The 23,790-nt window shown below is 24.5% G+C and overlaps 2 protein-coding genes and 1 pseudogene across 10 annotated transcripts in view; 2 read left to right on the top strand and 1 right to left on the bottom strand.

Annotated features, from left to right (window-relative positions):
• The window catches only part of LOC108001899 (protein kinase 4), a 39,778-nt gene extending 33,959 nt beyond the window's left edge, over positions 1 to 5,819 (top strand). For 5 of the 6 annotated variants that reach the window (XM_017063206.2, XM_017063205.3, XM_017063207.3 and 2 more), the window contains exons 2-4: positions 2,164 to 2,562; positions 2,822 to 3,528; positions 3,647 to 5,819. In XM_017063206.2, coding sequence (XP_016918695.2) covers positions 2,164 to 2,562; positions 2,822 to 3,528; positions 3,647 to 5,246 — 2,706 coding nt within the window. In that variant the 3' untranslated portion in view covers positions 5,247 to 5,819. Of the gene's footprint in view, positions 1 to 1,731; positions 1,872 to 2,163; positions 2,563 to 2,821; positions 3,529 to 3,646 lie in introns of those variants that run through there. The other variant, XM_017063210.3, reaches the window with a different exon arrangement.
• A 337-nt stretch (positions 5,820 to 6,156) lies between these two features.
• The window catches only part of LOC108001882 (uncharacterized), a 67,424-nt gene continuing 49,790 nt past the window's right edge, over positions 6,157 to 23,790 (bottom strand). Inside the window, exons 2-9 of one of the 4 annotated variants that reach the window (XM_028668770.2) lie at positions 8,749 to 9,661; positions 8,012 to 8,150; positions 7,594 to 7,792; positions 7,360 to 7,513; positions 7,187 to 7,270; positions 6,776 to 7,097; positions 6,657 to 6,707; positions 6,157 to 6,552 (exon numbers count right to left, since the gene is read on the bottom strand). In XM_028668770.2, the coding sequence (XP_028524571.1) occupies positions 6,517 to 6,552; positions 6,657 to 6,707; positions 6,776 to 7,097; positions 7,187 to 7,270; positions 7,360 to 7,513; positions 7,594 to 7,792; positions 8,012 to 8,140 (975 nt within the window). In that variant the 5' untranslated portion in view covers positions 8,141 to 8,150; positions 8,749 to 9,661 and the 3' untranslated portion in view covers positions 6,157 to 6,516. The remainder of the gene's footprint in view (positions 6,553 to 6,656; positions 6,708 to 6,775; positions 7,098 to 7,186; positions 7,271 to 7,359; positions 7,514 to 7,593; positions 7,793 to 8,011; positions 8,151 to 8,748; positions 9,662 to 23,790) is intronic. The other 3 variants (XM_017063154.3, XM_028668771.2, XM_017063155.3) reach the window with 3 other exon arrangements.
• On the top strand, positions 14,841 to 22,697 carry LOC108001886 (female-specific protein transformer-like; annotated as a pseudogene).

Genomic DNA, 23,790 nt, shown 5'->3' with positions numbered 1-23,790 from the left:
AGAAAACGGCGAAGCGTGAATGCATTTCTCGCGGCACATCGGCCACCGTATAATTACACCTTGTACAGAGCCGCGAAAATTTGCTGCTTCCTGCGATCTTCTGCCTCCATAAATTCACCGCGCTGGCTGCCAGCTTTATTACACTACTGACAACCTTTTCGAGAGCCACCAAAGCCGCAACAGTTCTAGTTGAACGCGAAACAAAACCATTTCCCCCTTCGTTCTCTTATTACGTTTCACTGTTGTTTTAGAGAGACGAGGCTTCTTCTATAGGCGGCTCCTATCCCGCGTTGAACTGCCATTTACTTTCGAATAAACGCTTCTTTAACTAGCACGCGATAGGTGTTCTTTTCTTCTTAAAACGCTTCTCTTTCAGCGTGGAATGATAGGGAGTGAATTGTTGCTAACGTTGTTGGAACGTCATAAATTTTATAACGTGAAAGGAAAGAAAGATAATATTTGAGAGCATGCGTGTAAAAATGAATGATCCATTGGAGCAATATTTTTTAAAAAATATTTTTAATTCTGTAGTTATGGCATATTATTTTTTTAATAGATAGATTTTCTAGTGTAGATGTTATTAACAAAGTTTAAGGGTTTGATAAATCGATTTCAGGAATTTGTGAAGCGAGCTAAACGCTGTTGATGCAAACTAACTGTCAAAGTTTTTAGAATTTATACGTGTATTGGGATACCTCATGAAGTGAAGATAATTTCACCTTTGTTGTATACCCCGTCGAAACTTTATAGTTAAATAAAGAACTGAAACGTGTTCGATCCGTATTTGATCACTTACAGATCCATTTTGCGACGCTTAATAAAATATTTCGTGAACCGTGTGGAAATCGTGTTAGAATTCGATATTTATATTTTTTTAATAAATTCTTTTTTTCAAATATAAATATTTTGATTATTAAATTAAATTTTAATAAATCCTCTTGCTCTTCCAATAAAATCGTATTAGAATTCGGTACAAATATTTTTTATAAACTCCTTTTTTTAAATACAAATATTTTGATTACTAAATTAAATTTTAATAAATCCTCTCCCTTTTCGCCGTTCAAATAAAATCGTATCAGAATTCGATACAAATATTTTTTTATACAAATTCCTTCTTTTTTTTCAAATATTTGAATAAAATAAATATATAACGATTTATTAAATTTTAATAAATCCTCCCGTCTTTCGAATAAAACACGATGACAATAGGATTGTTTTACCGATAAAGTCGAATATTGTTCATCAATGTCGATCGTTCCCCAAGTGTCCTTGAAATGACCGGAAGTGGAAACTCCCACCATAAATTTCCTTGCCGCGATTCCGTTATCTTGAAATGTACTTTAATTGAAAAGACTCGTCGCGATTACCATTTCGTGATTTAATTGCACATTGCTCGAACCTTGTCGATACGATTTCACACCATGGGCATTCGACAGTATCGAATCAACGAACAAATTATTTCTGCTCTTTTAAACCGTTTTTTTATTATCTTATTATTTTATCGCTCAAGTTTATCGTGAATTTAATAAGAAAAACAAAATTAAACAACAACGATCAACGTATTACGTATGATGATTTTTAGTTGACAAATTTATTGTTGAGAAATAAAATAGACTTTTCCCGACAAAAAATTCGAACAATGAATCCCCTTTTTATATCGCCTGGCTTCCTTCCTTTCTCTCTTTCTTTCTTTCTTTTTTTTTCTGTCTGTTTGGCTTGCCAATTCCTGCAGGTCAGGTCCTTCCGGTCCTCCTAGCGTCTACACCTGGATGAATTCCAAAGTTTCTGCCCCGGAGTCAGCCTTCAACATTTTTGTGTGTTAACAAAGCGAAGGGTCCATCATTCCCACTCGTTCGTTTCTTCGATCATGCGTAAATCGTCACCTTGAATCTTATCTCTGATATTTAGAGTCTAGTAAATTTTTTATTGCATATACACCAAAGTATATACTCGAACCACTCGATAATCAACCAATAATAATAATAATAGTTCGATATTTTATCTAAATATTTTATTCAACATAACATAATTCGATTATTTGTAGACAGATGTTTTATTATCGATGATATTTAATAACACAATGTTTTTAGATTTAGATTTTCACGCATATAAAATCTTCATTAAAAAAAAACAAGCTTGTCTAATCGTCAAATTGTTTTCCAGATGGAAACCGAGGTACGGACGCTCAAGCAAGAGCTGGTTCGTACCCAAGAGGCCTTGAAGGCGGCCACAAAGAGATGCCGTGATCTGGTGAAAGAGCTGGACAATCGCACCACGAGTCACGAGTCCGAGAGGAGTCTTCGAGATCAACAGTTGTCGCGTATACTTCGCGCTCTGCTGGTGCTCGAGGCACGGCTCAAGCAGGAGCAGAAATCAATCAGGCAGCTGCTCTGCGAGAAGGACAACGTGATCAGGAACCAGCAGCTCGAAATCGCGAGGCTCAGACGCTACACCAAGAATTACATCAAATGTAAACGCGAACAGACGCTTGGTAAATCGTCTATGAAGGTCGAAACGGCGACCGATATCGAGAACAACGATCTTCAAACGTCCAACGTCGATGTAAGTTTTCAATTTCGATCGATTTTGTCGGTCGATAATCAACTACATTGCGTTAATTTAAACTAACGTTACCTTTTGATATATAATCACGATGGAATTCCAAATGTATCTTTGTAAATCAACATTTTATACAACATTTTTTTACAAATCTCCTATTTTCGTTTCATTTCAATAATAATAATACTAATAATAATCAACGAAGTAAGCTAACCTAACCTCAACCTTAATCTTAACCTCCTAGTTTGTTTCTTGATTTTAGGTTAGCTCGAGGCAGGATTGCAGTATTAGTAAAGACATTGAGAATTTGAAATGCGAGATAATCACAAAACTGAATCCGTTAGAAGTACCTGTTGCGCTGGACGATCTGGACAGAGGGGTGAAGAAAACGCACAGCTTTGCCGGGAGCGACATCTCGAAAACAAGTCTGACGAGCAGCGAGAATACGGATATGTCGATTATCACGACCACCACGGAGGGCAGTCCCTCGTTGCTCAGCACCGAAGGTTTTTGCGAGGGCGAGAGCACCGATGTCTCGCCGAGTTCCACGTTGAATAAATCCAATAGGTGTACGCCGACAATGGTTACCGACAGCGAGAACGAGACTACGATGATATACGACGACGAGGACGACGACGAGGAAGAGAAAACGATGATTATGGAGAACGGTTGTAAATTATCGAAGAAAAAGATGGGGATCGGCAGGTCGAGAACGCAGAAAGCGTTGAAGGAAATGGATGTGATCGAATCGACGAATATCGCGAGGACAGAGAGCAAGGACGATGGAATGGATTGCAATTTTGCCTCGGGGGACGAACAGGAGAAGGAACAGGAACCTATTTACGTAAATTCTTTCAGTGAGACGAATTCGAGGAACCATGCGGAAAATGTAATCACGTCGAAAATGAACGAGGATTATAGTAATAATAATGGCAACAGCAATAATGCCGGGAGCAATAATAATAGTATGTGAGTATTTGTTTTTTGAAAAAAAATGTAAGCATGAATGCACAATCTTATTTACTGTATATATATATGTATATGTATTAATTATTGTAAAATATTCATAATCATATTTGATTTGCAGATCCTTGAAAATGGAAATCGAAGAGCATAACGTAGAAGATACCAGCGGGAACTGGTACAGCGATCCTGACGAAGACAAAATGAACGACGATGTTTTCAGACACAGCATGTATCGACCGAATAGCAATCATAATTCTGTTCTGGAATGCGTTAATCAGATCCTCTTGCGAGATATGGAGGACGAAGAAAACATTCTTTCAATGTCCAGAAGATTTAAACATCGAGGGAGAATTGTACGGTTTCAACCGGCTAAATTATCGGACATCGAGTCTGTAGGATCTGAAATGGAAAGGAAAAACTCCGAAGAAGGTATTATAGAAAAAGAATCGGCTGATAGCGAGTTCACCGATGTTCCTAGCAACAGTTTCGAACCTACTGCTACGGAAGACGAGTTTGGCATGAGTCTTACTCAAAATGTCTCAACTTCAAACGTTACAACTACGATCACGAATCACGAGTCGAGTCTTGAGGAAGAATCGGAAGAAGCAAAAGCTATTCCAATTGTCATTATAGAGCCAAAGATCAAGATGGAAGAAACGAGACACGCAGCTTTCCAATCTTCGCAAGTATCGCAAAAGATTAAAACATCTGTAAATGCCTCGAATCCGCCTTTGAAATTGGAACGAATTGAGGAGAAGACTTGTTTACAGATGTCTACGAAGGGACTGACTATAGCAAAGAATTTAGATTACGAGGATATCGAATCGCTTCCGGAAATTATATCACCACCTCCTAAAACACCTCCTGCCTTGCCTCCAAAACCACAGTTTAAAAATAACACGTTGATCTTAAAAAAAATTCCTAGTCCTTCGTTTCTGATCGATGAGACACGAAAAAAACAACAGTTTCTCGAATCCGGTTCGTCTGAACACAGCAAGAAGATATTTGGTTTTATATCCTCTCCTTTAAAATCTACGGGGATTAATGTATCGTCTGCGAGAAGCTTGAATTTCGATGATACGATTAATAAAGGTACAGGAAACAACGAAGAAGGGAACTTCTGGAAGAACAGATTCAACAATGTTCGATCCTCCTTTCAAACGCGTCAGAACCACGAAATTAGTGGAGAACAAATGCGAAAAATACCCAAAGTCACCAATATTGTTCGTCATTTTGAAGAATTTAAAATTGGTGAATCGGAAGATCAAGCAAAAAAACGCACGAAAACGAAGGAAAAACACGTCCATTCAGAATTCGATCAAGAATTTGATATCAGACAAAATTTTGAGGAATTCAATTTGGATGAATGTGATCTATCGGATGATCCAGATAGACCGGAAGGTGATGGATCGGAAAGGCTTGGCAATCTTGGGGTAACAATTAGTCAGAATGAGAAAACTGCTGCAACCAAAGACAATAATAATGTTCCTCTCGCTGCGAGCAATTCGAATAGCGGTTACGATCACTTTCTAGAAGCAACAGGTCTTAGCAACAAATCCATACTGACTCCCTCAAGGTTATTGAGTAACCATAAGAGCATGCTAAAGCCGAAAGATGTAAAGTATAAGAACAAAATCAAAGCAACAGCGGTTATGGAAAAACATGGTGTTTCCACAACGAATACCACTCATGTTAGACATTGGACAGGCCCATTTGTCTGACGATTGGCACAAGTTTTTCCAAGAAATCTGTTTCGACAAGAAACATCCGACGAAAGAAGATAAATTAGACAAATATGATCTATATTAACGAAAGTTGAAAGAAACCGTGGTTCAAACAAAATTCTTCTTTGTACATGAAATATATAATTTCGTGTAAATTATTATTAATATTCTTTCCTCTTTTTAATATTTTATCAGATTTTTTGTTATTAAAGAAATTGAAAGATACGAGAGTTAATTTATTTAATTAAATTTGAAAAATATTTTTATGTATTGTATATTTTAATAAAATATGTCCTACTTATTTAAAATATTAATGCAATTGACAAAATAATTAATTGAATAATAATTGACAATATTATACATACATTAATATTTAGTTCTTTCGCTGTAAATTGCAATTAGTATTTTATTTACTACGGAAATGTTTTTATGAAAACGTTTTTATTTTATTTTTTACTGAAAATTCTGAATAAAAAATTAAAAATGTTAAATAAATAATATTGTTATATTGTATGAAATGAAACAAATAGACAAATTCATTATAATAAAATATGATTATATAAATTTAAATTATTATGTTTTTATCTTAACCCGTAATTACGCTTATATTATATAAAATTGTACATAAATTTACAAAATTTTAAATATTTCAATTGATCGTTATTTAAATTTTGTGATATTTAAGAAATATGTATATCCGTATATAATTATTAGTTAATTATTTCTTAATTAAATAATATAAAAGTAAGTTATATGTATTCTGTAAAAAGATTAAATACACAATGACAAAAATGAGTTCGAGGATAAAAATAAAAAAATAAATATATTTTTTTGTCGGAAATAAAATTAAAAATAACTTTATTGAAAGATTTTTTGCGTTTGATTAAGAAATAGGAATACACCAGTATAATATTAAGTATTTTATGATGATTTATAAACAACTAGAACATATGATACAATTATATATAATTTCTACTACCTATAAAAATACAACGCAACTCTATAAAAATACAACGCTAACTGTCACTGGTATCAAAATCTAAATAGAATATGGAAGAAAAAAGTACTTCGGAAAATGGACAATATTTAAATTCAAACATTTCATCAATAAATGTTTTAAAAGGATTCCATTTTCACAGATTAGTATGAATCATTCGTTCAGGCACTCTATTACACTTGGCTAGTGCTACATTATCAATACAAATGTATAGACATAGCTGAAAAATTGCATGAAGAATCACACAATTAATTTGGCACAGTGGTTTCTTCAAGTTTCTCTCTCTGCACGAAAATCATAAAAAAACTAACAAAAAAAAAAAAAAATAAAGAATAAAAATATATTAATATATTATATAATATAATATATTATAATCAAGTGTATTAATATATTATATATTTCAATCTTACCTCTTTATCCAAATTTTCTTGAGTCCAAATTTTAATTACAGGAAGTTTATTCTGTAAATAATTAATTACAAAAAAACATAATGAACATGAAAATACAAACTTCTATAAAAATAACTTACAGTAGAAGAATCAGAATGAACACTAAGACGTGAATTTAGAATAAATGGAACTCCATCTAAATCAGAAGATCCTGGCAGTGTACCATAAATTGATGTAGATCCAGTAATTATTGACGTAGGAGGTTGTGGAGCAGGTCTAGTTGGTCTAATTCTTACATTAGGATTCAGAATTTCATAATCTCTATCGTCAGATTCTTCTATATCCTTTCCTCCAGTTCCACTAATTTGTGGATAAACTCCATTTGTTGGTTTTGGTGGTCTTTCAGGAGGTATTCTATGAGATGTTCCATTTGATGAATTTGGAGAAACACTTTGAAGTAACCTAGATAAAATATAGTATATAATAATTATTATATAAGAATTGATATAAATATATTCTAATTCTAATTTCTAAAATAAAATGATTCATACTCTATATTAACATATGATTGTGAATTTGAATTTTCATTTACAATATCCACAGTTTTGTAGCAAACACAAACTCCATTAACAATACTGAAAAAAAATAAAGAAAATAATAATAAAATAATTAAATTTTTATAACATTTTAACATATTTATATATATAAATATATATATATATACCCAGCAGCAATAAATCCGTTTGGTGCCATTTTGGATGTATTATAAACTTTATGTATAAGTCTACTACATATGATAATATCAGTAACTGCTTTTGAGCATAATTCTTTATTTCTAATTTTATAGCACACTTGTTTCTTTCTCCATGCTTTCTGCACTAAAATTCATTACTGCAATGTATTAAATGAAAATATTTTTTTAATAAGTGATATATTAATCACTCTTACGTATGCTCACTTGAATCTACAGTGTAAGAAATTATGCTGTATCCTTCTGGAGGAGTATCTCGTTCATTAATGACTGCTATATCTTCAACAACGCACTGAGGTAAACCTTCAGTCTTTGAAAAACATATATATCTACCTTTTTTTTTAATAAAAAGCCCACTTTCTCTCCATAAATCAGCATCAGTATCTTGATCATATGTTCTTGATACCTAATAGTAAAATAATAATTCATAATTTATGATTATTTTGTGATATTAATTGTTTAATAAATAAAATTTAAAAATAATTATTTGAATTAAAAAGTTGAATTATTTAATAATGTAATAATGTAAATAGTTATATATAAAATAATTAATTCAAAAATATTTTTATAAACATTAAATAAAATATGATAAAAAATATAAATATAATATTATCTTATAACATACCACTGTAAAATTTGGTGGACACTTATCTATATCTTCAACAACACTTATGGCTGTGATAGGTCTATCATCAGGTAGCACTGATGATAACTGATGAACTAACATCTTGTTGCAATTAGTCTTTTTAGACATTATTACAAGGCTGTTGAAAATATGTATGTATATGTAACTTTGTTTCCTTTTCTTAATATATATTAATTCACAGATATATAAAATATTAAAATGTTATTATGTGTATAAAAATTATAAATTAATAGCTACAATCTTCTAATTTACAGATAATACACTTACTATAAAAATTAGTTTGACTAATTAATAATTAATAATTTGACTAAAAATAATTTCATACTGAATATCACAGATATGTAAAAAAAAAAATAAACAATTCATGTAATCGTATAATTAATATCATAAAATATAAAAAATATTTCAAATATCTTAAATTCTTCTATTTATTTAATTCATTATATTTTGATTCATCAAAAATGCGAATAATGTAAGTATATGGATTTCCCTTTATCTTGATGACCTAATTTCGATTGGTAAAAAAATTTAAAGTATATGAAAATTATTTTTAGTAAATAAATTTCAATTAGACAATGGTTTAAAAATGATAATCTTCAAATGAATAGTAAAAACGAATTCTTATAACATTATTTATACATTATATATAGATATAGATATATTTGTATTACATAGATATAAATATATTTAATATAATTAATTTGTTAAATACTTACAGTAAGTAATCATTATATTTAACAATTATCAATCATCTATACTATTTTTCTTAATTTAATTACCTTTATAAATTTTGCACGATACAAATTTACAAATTCCGTGTATTTGTTATGTTATTTGTCATACTTTTAATTAACAAATCAATAAATCTCAATAGAACAAGATAACAATTTACGATCGAGTCACGATTGACTCGTATTTCCTTTGACACGCAATCGTATTCTTTGAAAGATTTGTTCGTAATACTGTAGAACGACTAATTAATAAACAAGGGGGAGGGAAAGAACTAAGGACTGAAGAGAGAAACGGAATAAAACAACAAAAAGAGAGAAATAAACCTATTGAAAGGAAGATAAACGTGTGCGTATATGTATATATATGTATATACAATCAATTGTTCCTTCACTATTCAGTACTTTACATTCACATATTTTTAAATGATACTAACTAAAAAACCGATAAGATAACCACCGAAGCTCACAAACATTGACACTCATAAGAATTGCTTTCCTCCTTTGTTTTTTCATTGAATGTTTTAACTAAATTGATATCATTTCGATTACCACCATAACCATAATAACTGCCATCTTAACAACTGACTAGGGTAGTTGTGTTCAATAAGCTAACCTCTGTTTCCGTTTCTTTTCTGCCGTAAAACGTTACGGCGTTTTTCTTCGTCCTTTCTATAAGATTCCTTTTTGTCAGATGTTTACTTAATCGTATATATTCAGTTTTAAGATGATCTAATCCGTCCTCCAAGCAATAAGAAAATGCATAAAAATCGTACACCACTCTCTTATCAGCATGCTTATTGTTTAATTTATTTGTAAAAAAATATGTACACAATAAAATTTAAATGTATAATACTGTAATACTTTCTCCATGATCATGGCACTCACAGCAGCTTTGATACTGAAAGAAATATCATGGCGTCTTGTTTATCTTTTGAATGTTTTTATAGATAATTTTATAAATTAATTTTATAATGATTATATATATTTTAAATTGAAAAATATTTATAAATAACATAATATTATATGTTTAAAAATTTTTTAAATATTAATTTTTAATATAAAAAAATTCTAGATGGCGTTGCAACATTTTCATATACCAATCATTTATAAGTACAATGTATAATACAGTACTTGTTATTTGAATTCCAACATCAAGTTTCATTGGATTAACTTAGTTTTCTAAAAGAAATTTACATATGAAATAATGGTATAATAAATTTACTTTGATCATAATTTATTAGAGATTCTTTATTATTTTAACTATTATATTGTTAAAATAAAAATATTAATAGTTACACTAATATTATTTTTTATATTTCGTAACAAAACTTCAAAATTTTTTATTATCTAATCTTTAAATTCATTTTTGATCATAATAAATTCATAATATTGTTTTATGTATTAAAGTATTATAAAAAAATTTGTTAATAATAGCTTTATTAACGATAGATTTTTAAGTTAAATTTAAAAGTTTTTTTTTTAAATACAAATCGAAATTTAAACAGAAATAAGGTAAAAAATTCGTAACTTTATTACTTAACAAATATCAGAAAAAATTATTGACATTTTATATTTTATTATAATCTTTCTATTATAGTTTCTATAATTATAGTTTCTAGAATATTTAAAAATATATATGTATATAATATATAATATATAATAATTTATATATATTTAATTTAATCTGATTTTTGAGATTATTTTTTTAATATTTTATAATATAATCAAGATTATAATGTAATCAAAATTTCCGCTAATAAATACAATTATTCACAATAATATTTGAACGTTAATGTAATGTATGTATGTTTTAATAGAATATACTATTATTATAGAATGTTATTATTATTATAAGATACAGAATATTGTTAAAAATGTTTAAAAATTAATATGTTATAATTGTTAACACAATATAGATATTTTACCTAATATTAGTACAATACAATAAATTATAATAACAAATTGATAAATATTCTTGATAAATATAGAAATATTATATACTATAAAATATTATAAAATATTGTTAATAAATAGATAACTACAAATTATTGTTAATACAATATGGACTGAAATATTGTAGAAATTTTTATTGGATATAATAAGATATAATGGTTTCAATGACATCATTGTCAAGAAATAATAGAGATATATAGAATTTTGTTTTTGGTTATAATATATTGTATTAATATATGCTAATTTTGTATTAATAATTATAAAGATATTTATCAAAAAGTATTAAAGTATTAAAGTATTAGAAAATAATATGGATATAATATAAATTATTGTTTCTTATTATTGTAATAAATAAATATGATAAGTAACTGATAAAACAATTTAGATATGATAACATTACTAAAAAATAATATACATATTATTTTTATTAATTAATATATATTATATATATTACATCTCCTATATATATAAAATTTTTGTTATCATCACTATTATATTTATTATTATATTTAATAAATTTTAAAAATATATTTATACATATATTTATACATATATATAATAACATTCATTTATCATAACAAAAGTTATAATAAGAAATAAAATAAAAGTTATTAAAAAAAAATTATAAAAAATTATATTTATTGGTATATATATATATATACTTTTTTTTAAAAAATATTCAAATAATAAATTTAAATAAAATATTTATTATATATTTCATTTAAAATAAAATTTTATTGATTATATGAATAAAATTTTTGAAAAATAATAATGATTTTATAAATTTAAAATATAATACATTTCAAATATAATTTAAAATATATAATTTTTAAATTAAAATAAAAAAAAATACCAATTTAATTCGATAAATAGTTATAATTTGCAGTTATAGTTTACAATGATTCGCAGATAAAAATAAATTCAACATATTTTCATAAAAATAAGCAATTAGTACAATAAAAATGCAATTTGTAGCGTTAACTGGTTAAGAAAGCATACAATATACTTCATATACTTATAGTACAATATACTACATAGCAACTTCAATTTTTCTTTGGAACCTGTAATATCCATACTAATAGAATGTTTAAAAATTTTTAAAAATATTAAAAAATTTTACTGATAATCTTATTTCTAATTAGTCAAGTAATTATTTTATTTTCAATTTTAAGTAATCATATTATAAAGTTAGTAATATGAACAATAAAAAAAAAAGAGTAGGGTTTTTAAAGTTTTTCCATTAGTAGCAATGTACGCGTGGATGATTTATATGTAAGTATGTGTATACTGTGAAAATTTAAAGAATTTTTATAATTTTATTTTATAACAATGTTTGTTCTCTTTCATTTATTATAATAATAAGATATTTTCTTATACATTGTATGATGTAATGTACATATTTGAATCTTATATATTTCTAACCTAAAAAAAGATTTACAGATTAAATTTCATAAATATACATATACTTCTTCGGTATTTATCGTAAAAATGAAACGAAATACATCAAATCTTTCGCATCGTAATGAGAGATTTAGACAATCACGCAGTGAAGATAGTGAAACTGGTCTGCGTTCAAGAACAGAAGAAGAACGGTTACGACGTAGACGCGAATGGATGATACAACAAGAACGGGAACGAGAACACGAAAAATTGAAGAAAAAGATGATTTTAGAATATGAATTACGACGTGCTCGTGAGAAAAAATTAGCATTATCGAAAAGAAGTAAAACTAAAAGTAGATCCCCGGAAAGCCGAGGTAGAAGTAATGCATCAAACACATCTAAAACATTTATATTATCCGAAAAGTATGTATGAATAAATTAAATAATTTTTAGTTTAGTTTATTTATATAAAATTATTTTAAATATAAATAAAAATAGAATTTAAAAAAAATATTTGAATATTATAGAAATTATATTATATTAAATATGCAATATAATTTGAAAAATTGTAAATAAGTACATAAAATAATGTAAAATTTTCAGTATAAGATATATTATTTTTATATATAAATAATTTATATATAAATATTCGAGAAAATTTAATTTATAATTTTAACATAAAGTTTATTAGAATTATATAATTCCTTTTTTTAAATAAAAAATTATTTTATACTGCAGATTAGAATCTTCAGATGGTACATCTTTATTTAGAGGACCAGAAGGTACTCAAGTTAGTGCAACAGAACTACGAAAAATTAAGGTAGATATTCATAGAGTTTTGCCAGGAAAACCAACAACAACAACTGATGAACTTAAACGAGATATTATCAATCCTGAAGATGTGATGCTCAAAAGAAGAACGGGTAAAATATTATCTTTGTTTTGATTATTAACAATTAAAAAATTTATCATCATTAATAAAGAAATAGCAAAGGTATGTATAAATTCAAAGCAAAAGACTAATTATTTCATCAGAGGAAGATGAAACTTCAACAAAAATCATCACTGAAGATTGATGCAATATCAGAATTATTATGGTATTATGATAATCATCAAAATACGATATTGAAATGAATAATTAATGAAAATATTTAAGTAATAGAAATTATTATATTTATTAAATTTTAAAATAGTAATTTTTTTTCATTTTTTTTTAATTGCAAAAATTTATCAATTATATTTAAACAATTTTGAATTAAAAATTTTAAGAATTTAAAAAATAAAATTTGCACTTGTATATCATATTTATGTAATTAATTAGATATATTTAAGATATAATGTATTAGTTAATAAACAACATAAGAGAGGAAAATTTTAATCATCCTGAAGATGATTTTATAATAGCAATTTTATTTTATAGATTTTTTCACATAACTTTTTTATATAGAAACTTATTATTTTTTAAATAAATGTTTAATGAAAAATGAAATCATCATTGATAAAGAAATAGCAAAGCTATATATAAATTCAAAGCAAAAGACTAATTATTTCATCAGAGGAAGATGAAATTTTTTCAGCAGAACTCATCAAAAGTATATGTGAACTCAACATTGAAGATGACTTTAACAATTTTTTTAAAAATATAATTAGTGAATTAATAAGTTTTTTATAAACCAACAAATTTAAAACTTTGTAATATCAAATTAAGATTTTTATTTTATTTTTTTTATTAATCTTTTTTTATTATCTTTTTTTATTTATCATCAAAATTAATATTTATTATGATCAAATATTAACTTTAAGTAATAAAAATTTGATTTTACTTAATGCAACATTTGAAGAATTATAATATATAAATATAAGTTTCTACAAACAAGAAAATGAATTTATTGTCATATATTTTTATAAATGTAATATTTTATGAAGTTAATAATATGTTCTTAATTCATCAATGAAGAATATTTGGACAACTCTGGATCAATGTATTGAAAATGTAATATGCAATATGTAAGTACAATATTATTTATCTTAAGTGTTCTAAGAATGCTTTTATTTATTTCTTTGCAACTTTTTTGCAAAAATTGCATTTGAGTTTGCATAAAATATTGCTTTTAGAATATTAATAATATAAAAATAATTATATTGTTATATTGTTATTAAAAAACAACAATTTTTTTAAAAATATGCTTTAAATTTTTGTTTTGTTTTGTGCATTTTATTTTATGCTTTTGGAATGCTTGTATACTAAAAATATAAAAAAATTTATTATAATATTACTTTTAAATCATTGAGTTTTCTTTTGTAGAACTTATAACTTGCAGCAATAGATCATTTAAAAGCTTTGCATCAAGTTTACAATTATTTTATCAATTATTTTACTTCTGATTGATTATATTATAGTTTTTTTATTCTTGCTTTTTTAATTAATTACGAAGTTATATTATTCAATTATATTAAAATATCCTATCTTTATTAAAGTTTTTCTATTAGAAATAATTAGCATGTATATATATATATATATATATATATTGTAAAAGTTGTAGAAAATTTTTATAATTGCATTTTATAATTTATTTTCTTTTATTCATAACAATTTTTGTGTATTGTATTATATATTGTATTATATATTGATATGTATTTTTTATGTATCATTTCATGTAATGTAGATTTAGATTTTATTATATTTCCAACATAAAATAAATTTTTCAGATTAAATTTCACATATATACATATATTTCTCTGATATTTATCAAAAAAATGAAGAGAAATACATCAAATCATTCACGATGAGAGATTTAGACAATCACACAGTGAAGATAGTGAAATTGGTCTGCATTCAAGAACAGAAGAAGAATGCTTACGACGTAGACGCGAATAGATGATACAACAAGAACGGGAACGAGAACACGAAAGATTGAAGAAAAAGATGATTTTAGAATATGAATTGACGTGCTCGTGAGAAAAAATTAGCATTATCGAAAAGAAGTAAAACTAAAAGTAGATCTCCGGAAAGCCGAGGTAGAAGTAATGCATCAAACACATCTAAAACATTTATATTATCCGAAAAGTATGTATGAATAAATTAAATAATTTTTAATTTAGTTTATTTATATAAAATTATTTTAAATATAAATAAAAATAGAATTTAAAAAAAAATATTTGAATATTACAGAAATTATATTATATTAGATATGCAATATAATTTGAAAAATTGTAAGTACATAAAATAATATAATATAAAATTTCCAGTATAAGATATATTATTTTTATATATAATATTCGAAAAAATTTAATTTATAATTTTGTACTGCAGATCAGAATCTTCAGATGGTACATCTTTATTTAGAGGACCAGAAAGTACTCAAGTTAGTGCAACAGAACTACGAAAAATTAAGGTAGATATTCATAGAGTTTTGCCAGGAAAACCAACAACAACAACTGATGAACTTAAACGAGATATTATCAATCCTGAAGATGTGATGCTCAAAAGAAGAACGGGTAAAATGTTATATTTGTTTTGAATTATTAACAATTTAAAAATTTATCATCATTAATAAAGAAATAGCAAAGGTATGTATAAATTCAAAGCAAAAGACTAATTATTTCATCAGAGGAAGATGAAACTTCAACAAAAGTCATCACTGAAGATTGATGCAATATCAGAATTATTATGGTATTATGATAATCATCAAAATACGATATTGAAATGAATAATTAATGAAAATATTTAAGTAATAGAAATTATTATATCTATTAAATTTTAAAATAGTAATTTTTTTTCATTTTTTTTTAATTGCAAAAATTTATCAATTATATTTAAACAATTTTGAATTAAAAATTTTAAGAATTTAAAAAATAAAATTTGCACTTGTATATTATATTTATGTAATTAATTAGATATATTTAAGATATAATGTATTAGTTAATACAACATAAGAGTGGAAAATTTTATTCATCCTAAAGATGATTTTATAAAAGCAATTTTATTTTATAGATTTTTTTCACATAACTTTTTTATATAGAAACTTATTATTTTTTAAATAAATGTTTAATGAAAAATGAAATCATCATTGATAAAGAAATAGCAAAGCTATATATAAATTCATTGCAAAAAATTAATTATTTTATCAGAAGAAGATGAAACTTTTCAACGAGAACTCATCAAAAATATACGTGAATTCAACATTGAAGATTGATGCGATATCAGAATTACTACAATATTATAATAATCATCAGATTAATACAATATTGAAATGAATAATTAATGAAAATATTTAATAGAAGTATTTATATCTATTAAACTTTTAAATAATAGTTTCTTTTTTTTTTCAATTGCAGAAATTTGTCAATTATATTTAAATAATTCTGAATTTAAAAAAATTTTAAAAATTCAAAAAATAAAATTTGTGCATTATATTTTTTTGTATATCATATTTATATTATTAGTCATATATTTAAGATATAATCTAATAGTAAATACGATATAATTTATCGAGAGAAGAAGATTTTAATCAGAGATGATTGGAAGATGATTTTATGATTTTAAAATAATTTTATTACATATGGATTTTTTCCACATAATTTTTTTATATAGAAATTTATTATTTTTAATTAAATGTTTAATAATTGATCTTCTAACTTAAAAAAATTTAAAATTCAAAAAAAATGAAAAAAATACATAATATAAAATAAAAGATATATATTTCCATAAATTTATAATTATGGATTTATGTATATTATTTTGTAGCATTTAATATTCAAGAAAATTGTAAGGTATATAGTCTGCTATAAATTCTGAAAAGATTTTTATTAATAAAGATTGAATAAATTATGAATTTATATATTTTTTCAAAATATGGTATGAAGCAATGGAAGTTTGATTATTATAATTGATATTTATATGTCTACATCTATGTATATATTTTTAGATTATTATATAAAAATAATAATATAAATGATATGAAAAATAATTATTATCTTTCTCATGTTTTATAGTTTATTTATATAATTTCATATATTATTTGTATACATATTTTATTATTTAAAAGATCTGGCTTACAATTGTTAAGAAATAATCAATTTACTTATATATCAATCTAAATATTTTAAGATCTGTTACAGTCATCTATTATTTAGCATTAATTTATGATTTTATGATTCTTATTTCTAAAAAATTTTATGTAAAAATTTAATTATAGGAGAAGGATCTAAGCCTATATTTGAAAGAGAAGAAATAAAAAATGTATTAACAAAAACAAATGAAATTACAGAACATCGTACAGTTTTAGCTGTAAATATTGAAAAATCAGGTATGTTCTTTATTAAAAATAAAAACTTTTACCATTATAACTTAACTTAAAATTACGTGATTTTAGAATTATATTTAATAATTTTAGAAAATGAAACTAAAACATGTAAAAAATATGCTATTTCGTCAAATTCTTTAAGAAGTCGAAGTCGTAGTTTTCAACGTACATCATCCTGTCATTCCAGGTTTGTTTATGTAGCTATAATAATATTGATCTTGTAATTATATCTTGTAAAATAGCAAAATTGGCACAATAATTTTTAGTTATTATTATATAAGATTATTATATTATATTTATTTAAGAATTTTTATAGATTAAATTTAATCGAAATTGATCTTTATGTAACTTTTAAATAAATATAATACATTATATTTTTTACTAAAAAATATATTAATTAATTATATGAACAATATTCAAATTTATATTTTACATATATTTTTAATAAATAACATATTATTTAATATATTTTTAATAAATAATTATGCAAAATATTTATTTCAAATTTTAAAATATAAATTTATAAAATTTTTGATACTTTGATATTTTTTGCTAAATGAAAACTAAGTAAATTTTTTATCATTTTATTATATAATTATTAGAATTTATTACTACACATTTTTTTTCATTTGACATATAAAATTTTTAAGTATCCTTTTTATTCAGATAAATATAATATAATGTTAATATTAATGTTTAATAAAAATTAAAAGCAAAAAAGATAATATGAAATTTTTAAATTAATTTATATTAAAAATTTTTTAAATTAATATTTATGTTTATATAAGATCTACTTATTTGTGAGAAATTAACAAATTAAGCAAAAAAGTGAAAATTTATTATTAATTCCTACTTTTCGTTATATTTTTTTAATTGATTGAAACAATCATATTTAGAATTCATCGCCGAAGAAAATAAACATATATTATATAAATTCATTCTACAAGCTGAATATTAATTATTAATAAAATCTATACACACGTGAAACAAATGGAGATATGTTTTTATCATTTCATTTCACAAATAAATTATACATAGACTATATTTTTATATATTATATGTTTTATTGAATATTTTATATAATAAAAATAAAAATTCTTAATATTAAATTTTATTAAATTAATTCTAAATTTAATTAATCTAATTCTTCTTATTTAAAAATAACTTTATAAAAATAACTTTAAATATTGTACTTATAATGTATGCTTTATAATCACTCTTTTTTCATTTTTTCATACATTTTTGGAATATATTTAGCATATATAAAATTAAAAAAAAAATGTAAAATGATAAAATGAATTTTTTAAAAAAAAGTTAAAATATTCTTTTTTTCCAATAAGAATTAATAAATGAGAGATTTAGATTTCTAATTTACTTTTATATAAATATTTATATATATTTAATAAATAGAGAAAAAATTTGTACAATATAATATTGTATAATAAAACATAGATTATTATATATTATAATAAATAATAAGGATTAAGCATTATGTATTATTATTAATAATTGTTAAATTTAACAATATATTCAGAAATTAGATTTTTTATTAATTCTTATTCTTTTTTAGATATGAAGATTCAAGACATGAAGATAGAAATAGTTATAGAAATGATAGGTAACATAACTGCTTATAATTTTATATATTTATTTAATATCTTTATTTTCTAATTTTACTAAATCATTTAATGATGTATTATTGTTCAGGGAAAGAAGTTGCAGTAGAGATAGAAGTAGAGAGTACAAAAAAAAGGACAGACGATATGATCAATTGCACAATGTAGAAGAAAAACATTTACGAGAAAGAACAAGTCGTAGACGTTATTCCCGTTCAAGAGAACGAGAGCAAAAGTACGTAACGAAATACATGAAATATGTAATATTTCGTATTTAAAAATTTAATATTTAATCCCTTAACTTACAATATCATGTGAAATACATAGTACGTCGATTGGGCTAAATCTAAACAATCCTTTTGAGAGACATGGTACGATGATTGGACTATATGCGACGAACATTTACTAATTTTCTTGGCATTGGAACATACAGATATATTTTCTTGAAAAAAATACCTTTGTTGATGATAATGAAAGTTTTGCTAACATCACAAAAAATGATTTTATAAATAATAATAATGATAATAGTGATATTTTATTTCTTCTACGAAAATGTTGTAAGTGATTAATTATAGAAGATTATATCGACAATGAAGATCACAGTAATCATCAACAATCAGCTATAGATTTGAAAAGCTAATGAAGTCTCGAATTATTTAGAGATTGCTGAAATAAAAATAGCAACATTAAGTAAACTATTAAAGTGTCCCATAAAGTTCTTTCTTTCTTTTTTTTGATACGAAATGAATACACGATATTTGTTGATTTATTGCGTTATATATGTACCGTTCTACTCTATCTATCCATTTTCCATCTCTCAGGAAATCTCATTATTTCCTTTTTCCAAAATTGTTGGGAGTTTATTTGGAAAATATTTCTCGAGGTGCGTTTTTATTTTGCTTACGGATTGGAATTGTTTATCATCCAAATTTTTTAATGACAGAAACAAATAATAATCAGATAGAATAAGATTTAAGGAGTACAGAACATGCAGTACATCCCAATCAAACTGTAATAGCTTTTTTTTTACAGCCAATACAATATACAGCTTTGCATTGTTATAATGAAAAACGATGTCTCATCGATTCGCCAATTCTGGCTGTTTTTCTGTTATGGCGTCTTTCAATTTCAATCATCAAGCTGATTGCAATATTTTGCAAAATTTATGGCTTCACTTTGAAAAAGGAGCTCGTAATAGATTACACTTTTTCAGTTCCACCAAATGGACTTTCTTCGGGTGAAGTTCAAGCTTCGCCAAAGTTGAAAATTTATGTCCTTAAATCAAGTGCGTTTTTCGATACACATTTTGATACACAAGTCTCGTCTCCAGTGACTTTTTAAGAAAGAATCTTTTTCATGTCGTTGGAGAAATAAATCATAGAGATTATAAAGCGGTTTATAAAGTCAATCTCCATCAATAGTGGAATCCAAACTTTATATTGATTAACATATCCCATTCTGATCAGGTGATTATACATCACTTAGATCATGTTGTCTTGGAAATGTTAGTGGCATCCATATTTGTCGCTGCTGGATGACAGCTGCGGCCTTCATCTTTCGAGTAAAAATTGCCAGTTCTAAATCTCTTATACCAATTGCAGATGGTCGTAATAGTCATAGCCTCCCGTACTACTCCCATAAACAGTATAAATCTCGTCTGTAATATCATTTGCACCATCATTTTTTTTTAAAGCAATGAAACATAACATGCCGCAAATGATTTCTTTAGTTATCCATATTGAACGGTATAGAAAAAAGTTTTAAAAAAGACTGTATCGCTAATGAAACGTACTTTAAAAGAGCTCTGGAATGACTGAAACCAATATCATAAACGGCTAATAGATAAACTTACATATTCATATAAAAACAGCCAATTAAAGTGATTCCTCGCGTGATGCGAAAGAAACTTATGGGACACCCTAATAATACATGAAATATATGATATATCGTATTTCGTAAAAATTGAATTTTAATCAAATATTATTACAGGTCATATAAAAATGAAAGAGAATATCGAGAATATCGTGAAACATCGAGAGAACGATCTAGAGATAGAAGAGAACGAGAAAGATCTAGAGAACATAGAATAATTCCATCTCATTATATTGAACAAATTCCTGTTCCTGTTTATTATGGAGTGAGTATTTATTTTACTTATCTTCAATTATAAAAGAAAATTTCTTAAAAATATTAAATTTTTATTAGAATTTTCCACCAAGACCAATAATGGTTAGACCTTGGGTTCCAATGCGGGGCCAAGTACCAGGATCTAGGCATATTGGTCCATTAACACCATTTCCACCACGATTTATTCCTCCAGATATGTATAGACTTCGTCCACCTCCAAATCCTAGTATGTTTATAAATCCATATAATGTATATATATATAAAATTTTGTAATTTTATTAATTTTATTAATTTTTTGTGTTTTATTTAGGATTTGGACCTATGTATTAATGAAAAATGTGAAAATCATATGATAGAAAGTTATAATATGCAAATAATGAATAATGAACTGAATAATATTGAATAATGAAATATGAGATGACATTTGACAAAAAATAAGAATTCTAAAATCTATTATGGTATATGTCGAGATTGGACAACTGGCATCATAAGTCAACTATACACTATTTCAGAAAAATTGTAAAAAAATGTTTCCTTTCATATTTCTAAAGAATTTTGTCTTTAGACTCAAAAATCTTTCCTCTATTAATAGACCACATAATATACTTTTTTAATTATTTTACTGTTCACAATCATATTTCATATATTTTATTTTATGTAACTATATATATAATAATGGTTAGTATGTTCATGCTGAAAGAATCAATTAATTAAGAGTAAAAGAACAATTTCTCGAAGAAAACAAGGGGAATTGTTTAATCAAGAATCAGAGAACTCACAGAAAGAAAGAAAAAAGTTAGTGGAGTATGTATTAAAAATTGGCTGTATATATTATTCATAATTTAAAATAATCAATGTATAAAATATAGAAACATTGTAATTTTTTTAATTATTATGTTATAAGAATTTTAATTTTGAAAACTGTAAATTCATTAATATAGCAAGATCACAAATTAAAATATTAAATTTCAAATTATTGTTTTTTTAATTTTTTGATATAAAATAATATAAAATAATTTAATATAAAATAAAATAATTTTTTAAATATAACGTAACATTTCATATTTTAAGGTTCTTACTAGTCATTTTACTTCATGTTCTTTCGATCATTTATATATTTTTATAAATTTTAATGGTTGAATTATTTTATGATTTTGCTATATTATAGAACATACTTTTAAGTAAAAAATTTAGAGTGAATCTATTTTACTTATTTTTTAAATTTGAATTACTAGCTATAATATATATCTAATTTATAGATATATATCATATATATAATATATATCTTTTTTAAATTATAATTTCCAATCATTATATAATTTCAAAATTTATGATCATTAAATGATTACAATGATTAATGCACTTATGCTAATGCACTTTATGTTTAATATATTTTTATATAAAATTAAAAATGTTTTACCTAAATATTTTTATATTAGCTTTTATAGTGATGAAACAGAAAATAATCTTTTCATATAAATATACGTATATATATTTAATAAATTTAATGTATTAAATATATTGTATTTAAATAAAAGATTTCTTTAAAATTCTTTGTGTTAAAAATAAATTTTATTAAATCATTTATTTTAGTTATTTTTTAAAATTCCTGTAAAATCAAAAATCAAATATCAAACTGAAAGTAAAATCTTGGCCAATTATTCTATTGTATTTCAATGATTCTAATATGAATTTATCGATTTTGTACAATTCTTCGACAGAATTTCTATTGTAGAAGAGAAAGTAATAAATATTATTGAGAATTTCAATGTCGATTGTTAAATTGATTTTATATAGAGAGCGAATAAAAAATCATTATTAGCTCTTTTTTTTTATAATCAAATATTATTTATTGTATATCAATTAAAAATTTATTTATTGTACATTTTCTTTAAGGTTTTTAACGGTATATTTAATTACTCTAAGATTTCTTTAAACTCTTATAATAACTTAGACTTTGGATTAGTATAGATTAAATAAATCTTTCTAGATAAAATAAATCTTTCAAGAATTTTTGTAAGCACTTTTTCAATAATAAGTTTAGTTTCCTTCCCAAATATAATTTCTTCTTTATGCTAAGGAAATTTTTTAGCGAATACAATTAATAATAACAATATAAAATAAATGTAGTAACAAGCGTCTTTGATTATCCGTAATGTTTATTAATGCTATTATCTTTTTTATTGCAATTTCAATTTATTTTTTTCAACAAATTGAAACAACATACTGCGACTACAATAATTGAGACTCTTTCTCGCCATGGGTGAGTTATTTTTCAATTTTTTAATTTTAATATTTTAAAAACATTATAAAAGATATGTGTTTAACTTTGAAAAAAGTATTATTTTCAACAATTTTTCGTAACAAGATATTGCAAATCTCCAAGGAACAATGTCATTAAAAATTTCGAAATCATTTTCTTCTATTTAATTTGCGAATAAAAATAAATTCAATTCATTTTTATGAAAATAAATAATTGATATAGCAAAAATGTAAACTATTAATCTCAGACTCGATACAAGCATTGTCTCTGATATGATTGTTTAAACAGATTTGCATTATATATTGTCTTCAAATAATCCTTAAACTTTCTTCACTAAAAATCATAATTTATATCATAAAAATAGATCATTTAGAAATTTC

Source organism: Apis cerana, linkage group LG3 (assembly GCF_029169275.1).
Source record: "Apis cerana isolate GH-2021 linkage group LG3, AcerK_1.0, whole genome shotgun sequence".
Taxonomy (NCBI): Eukaryota; Metazoa; Arthropoda; class Insecta; order Hymenoptera; family Apidae; genus Apis; species Apis cerana.
This window is presented reverse-complemented; position numbering and strand designations above follow the sequence as displayed.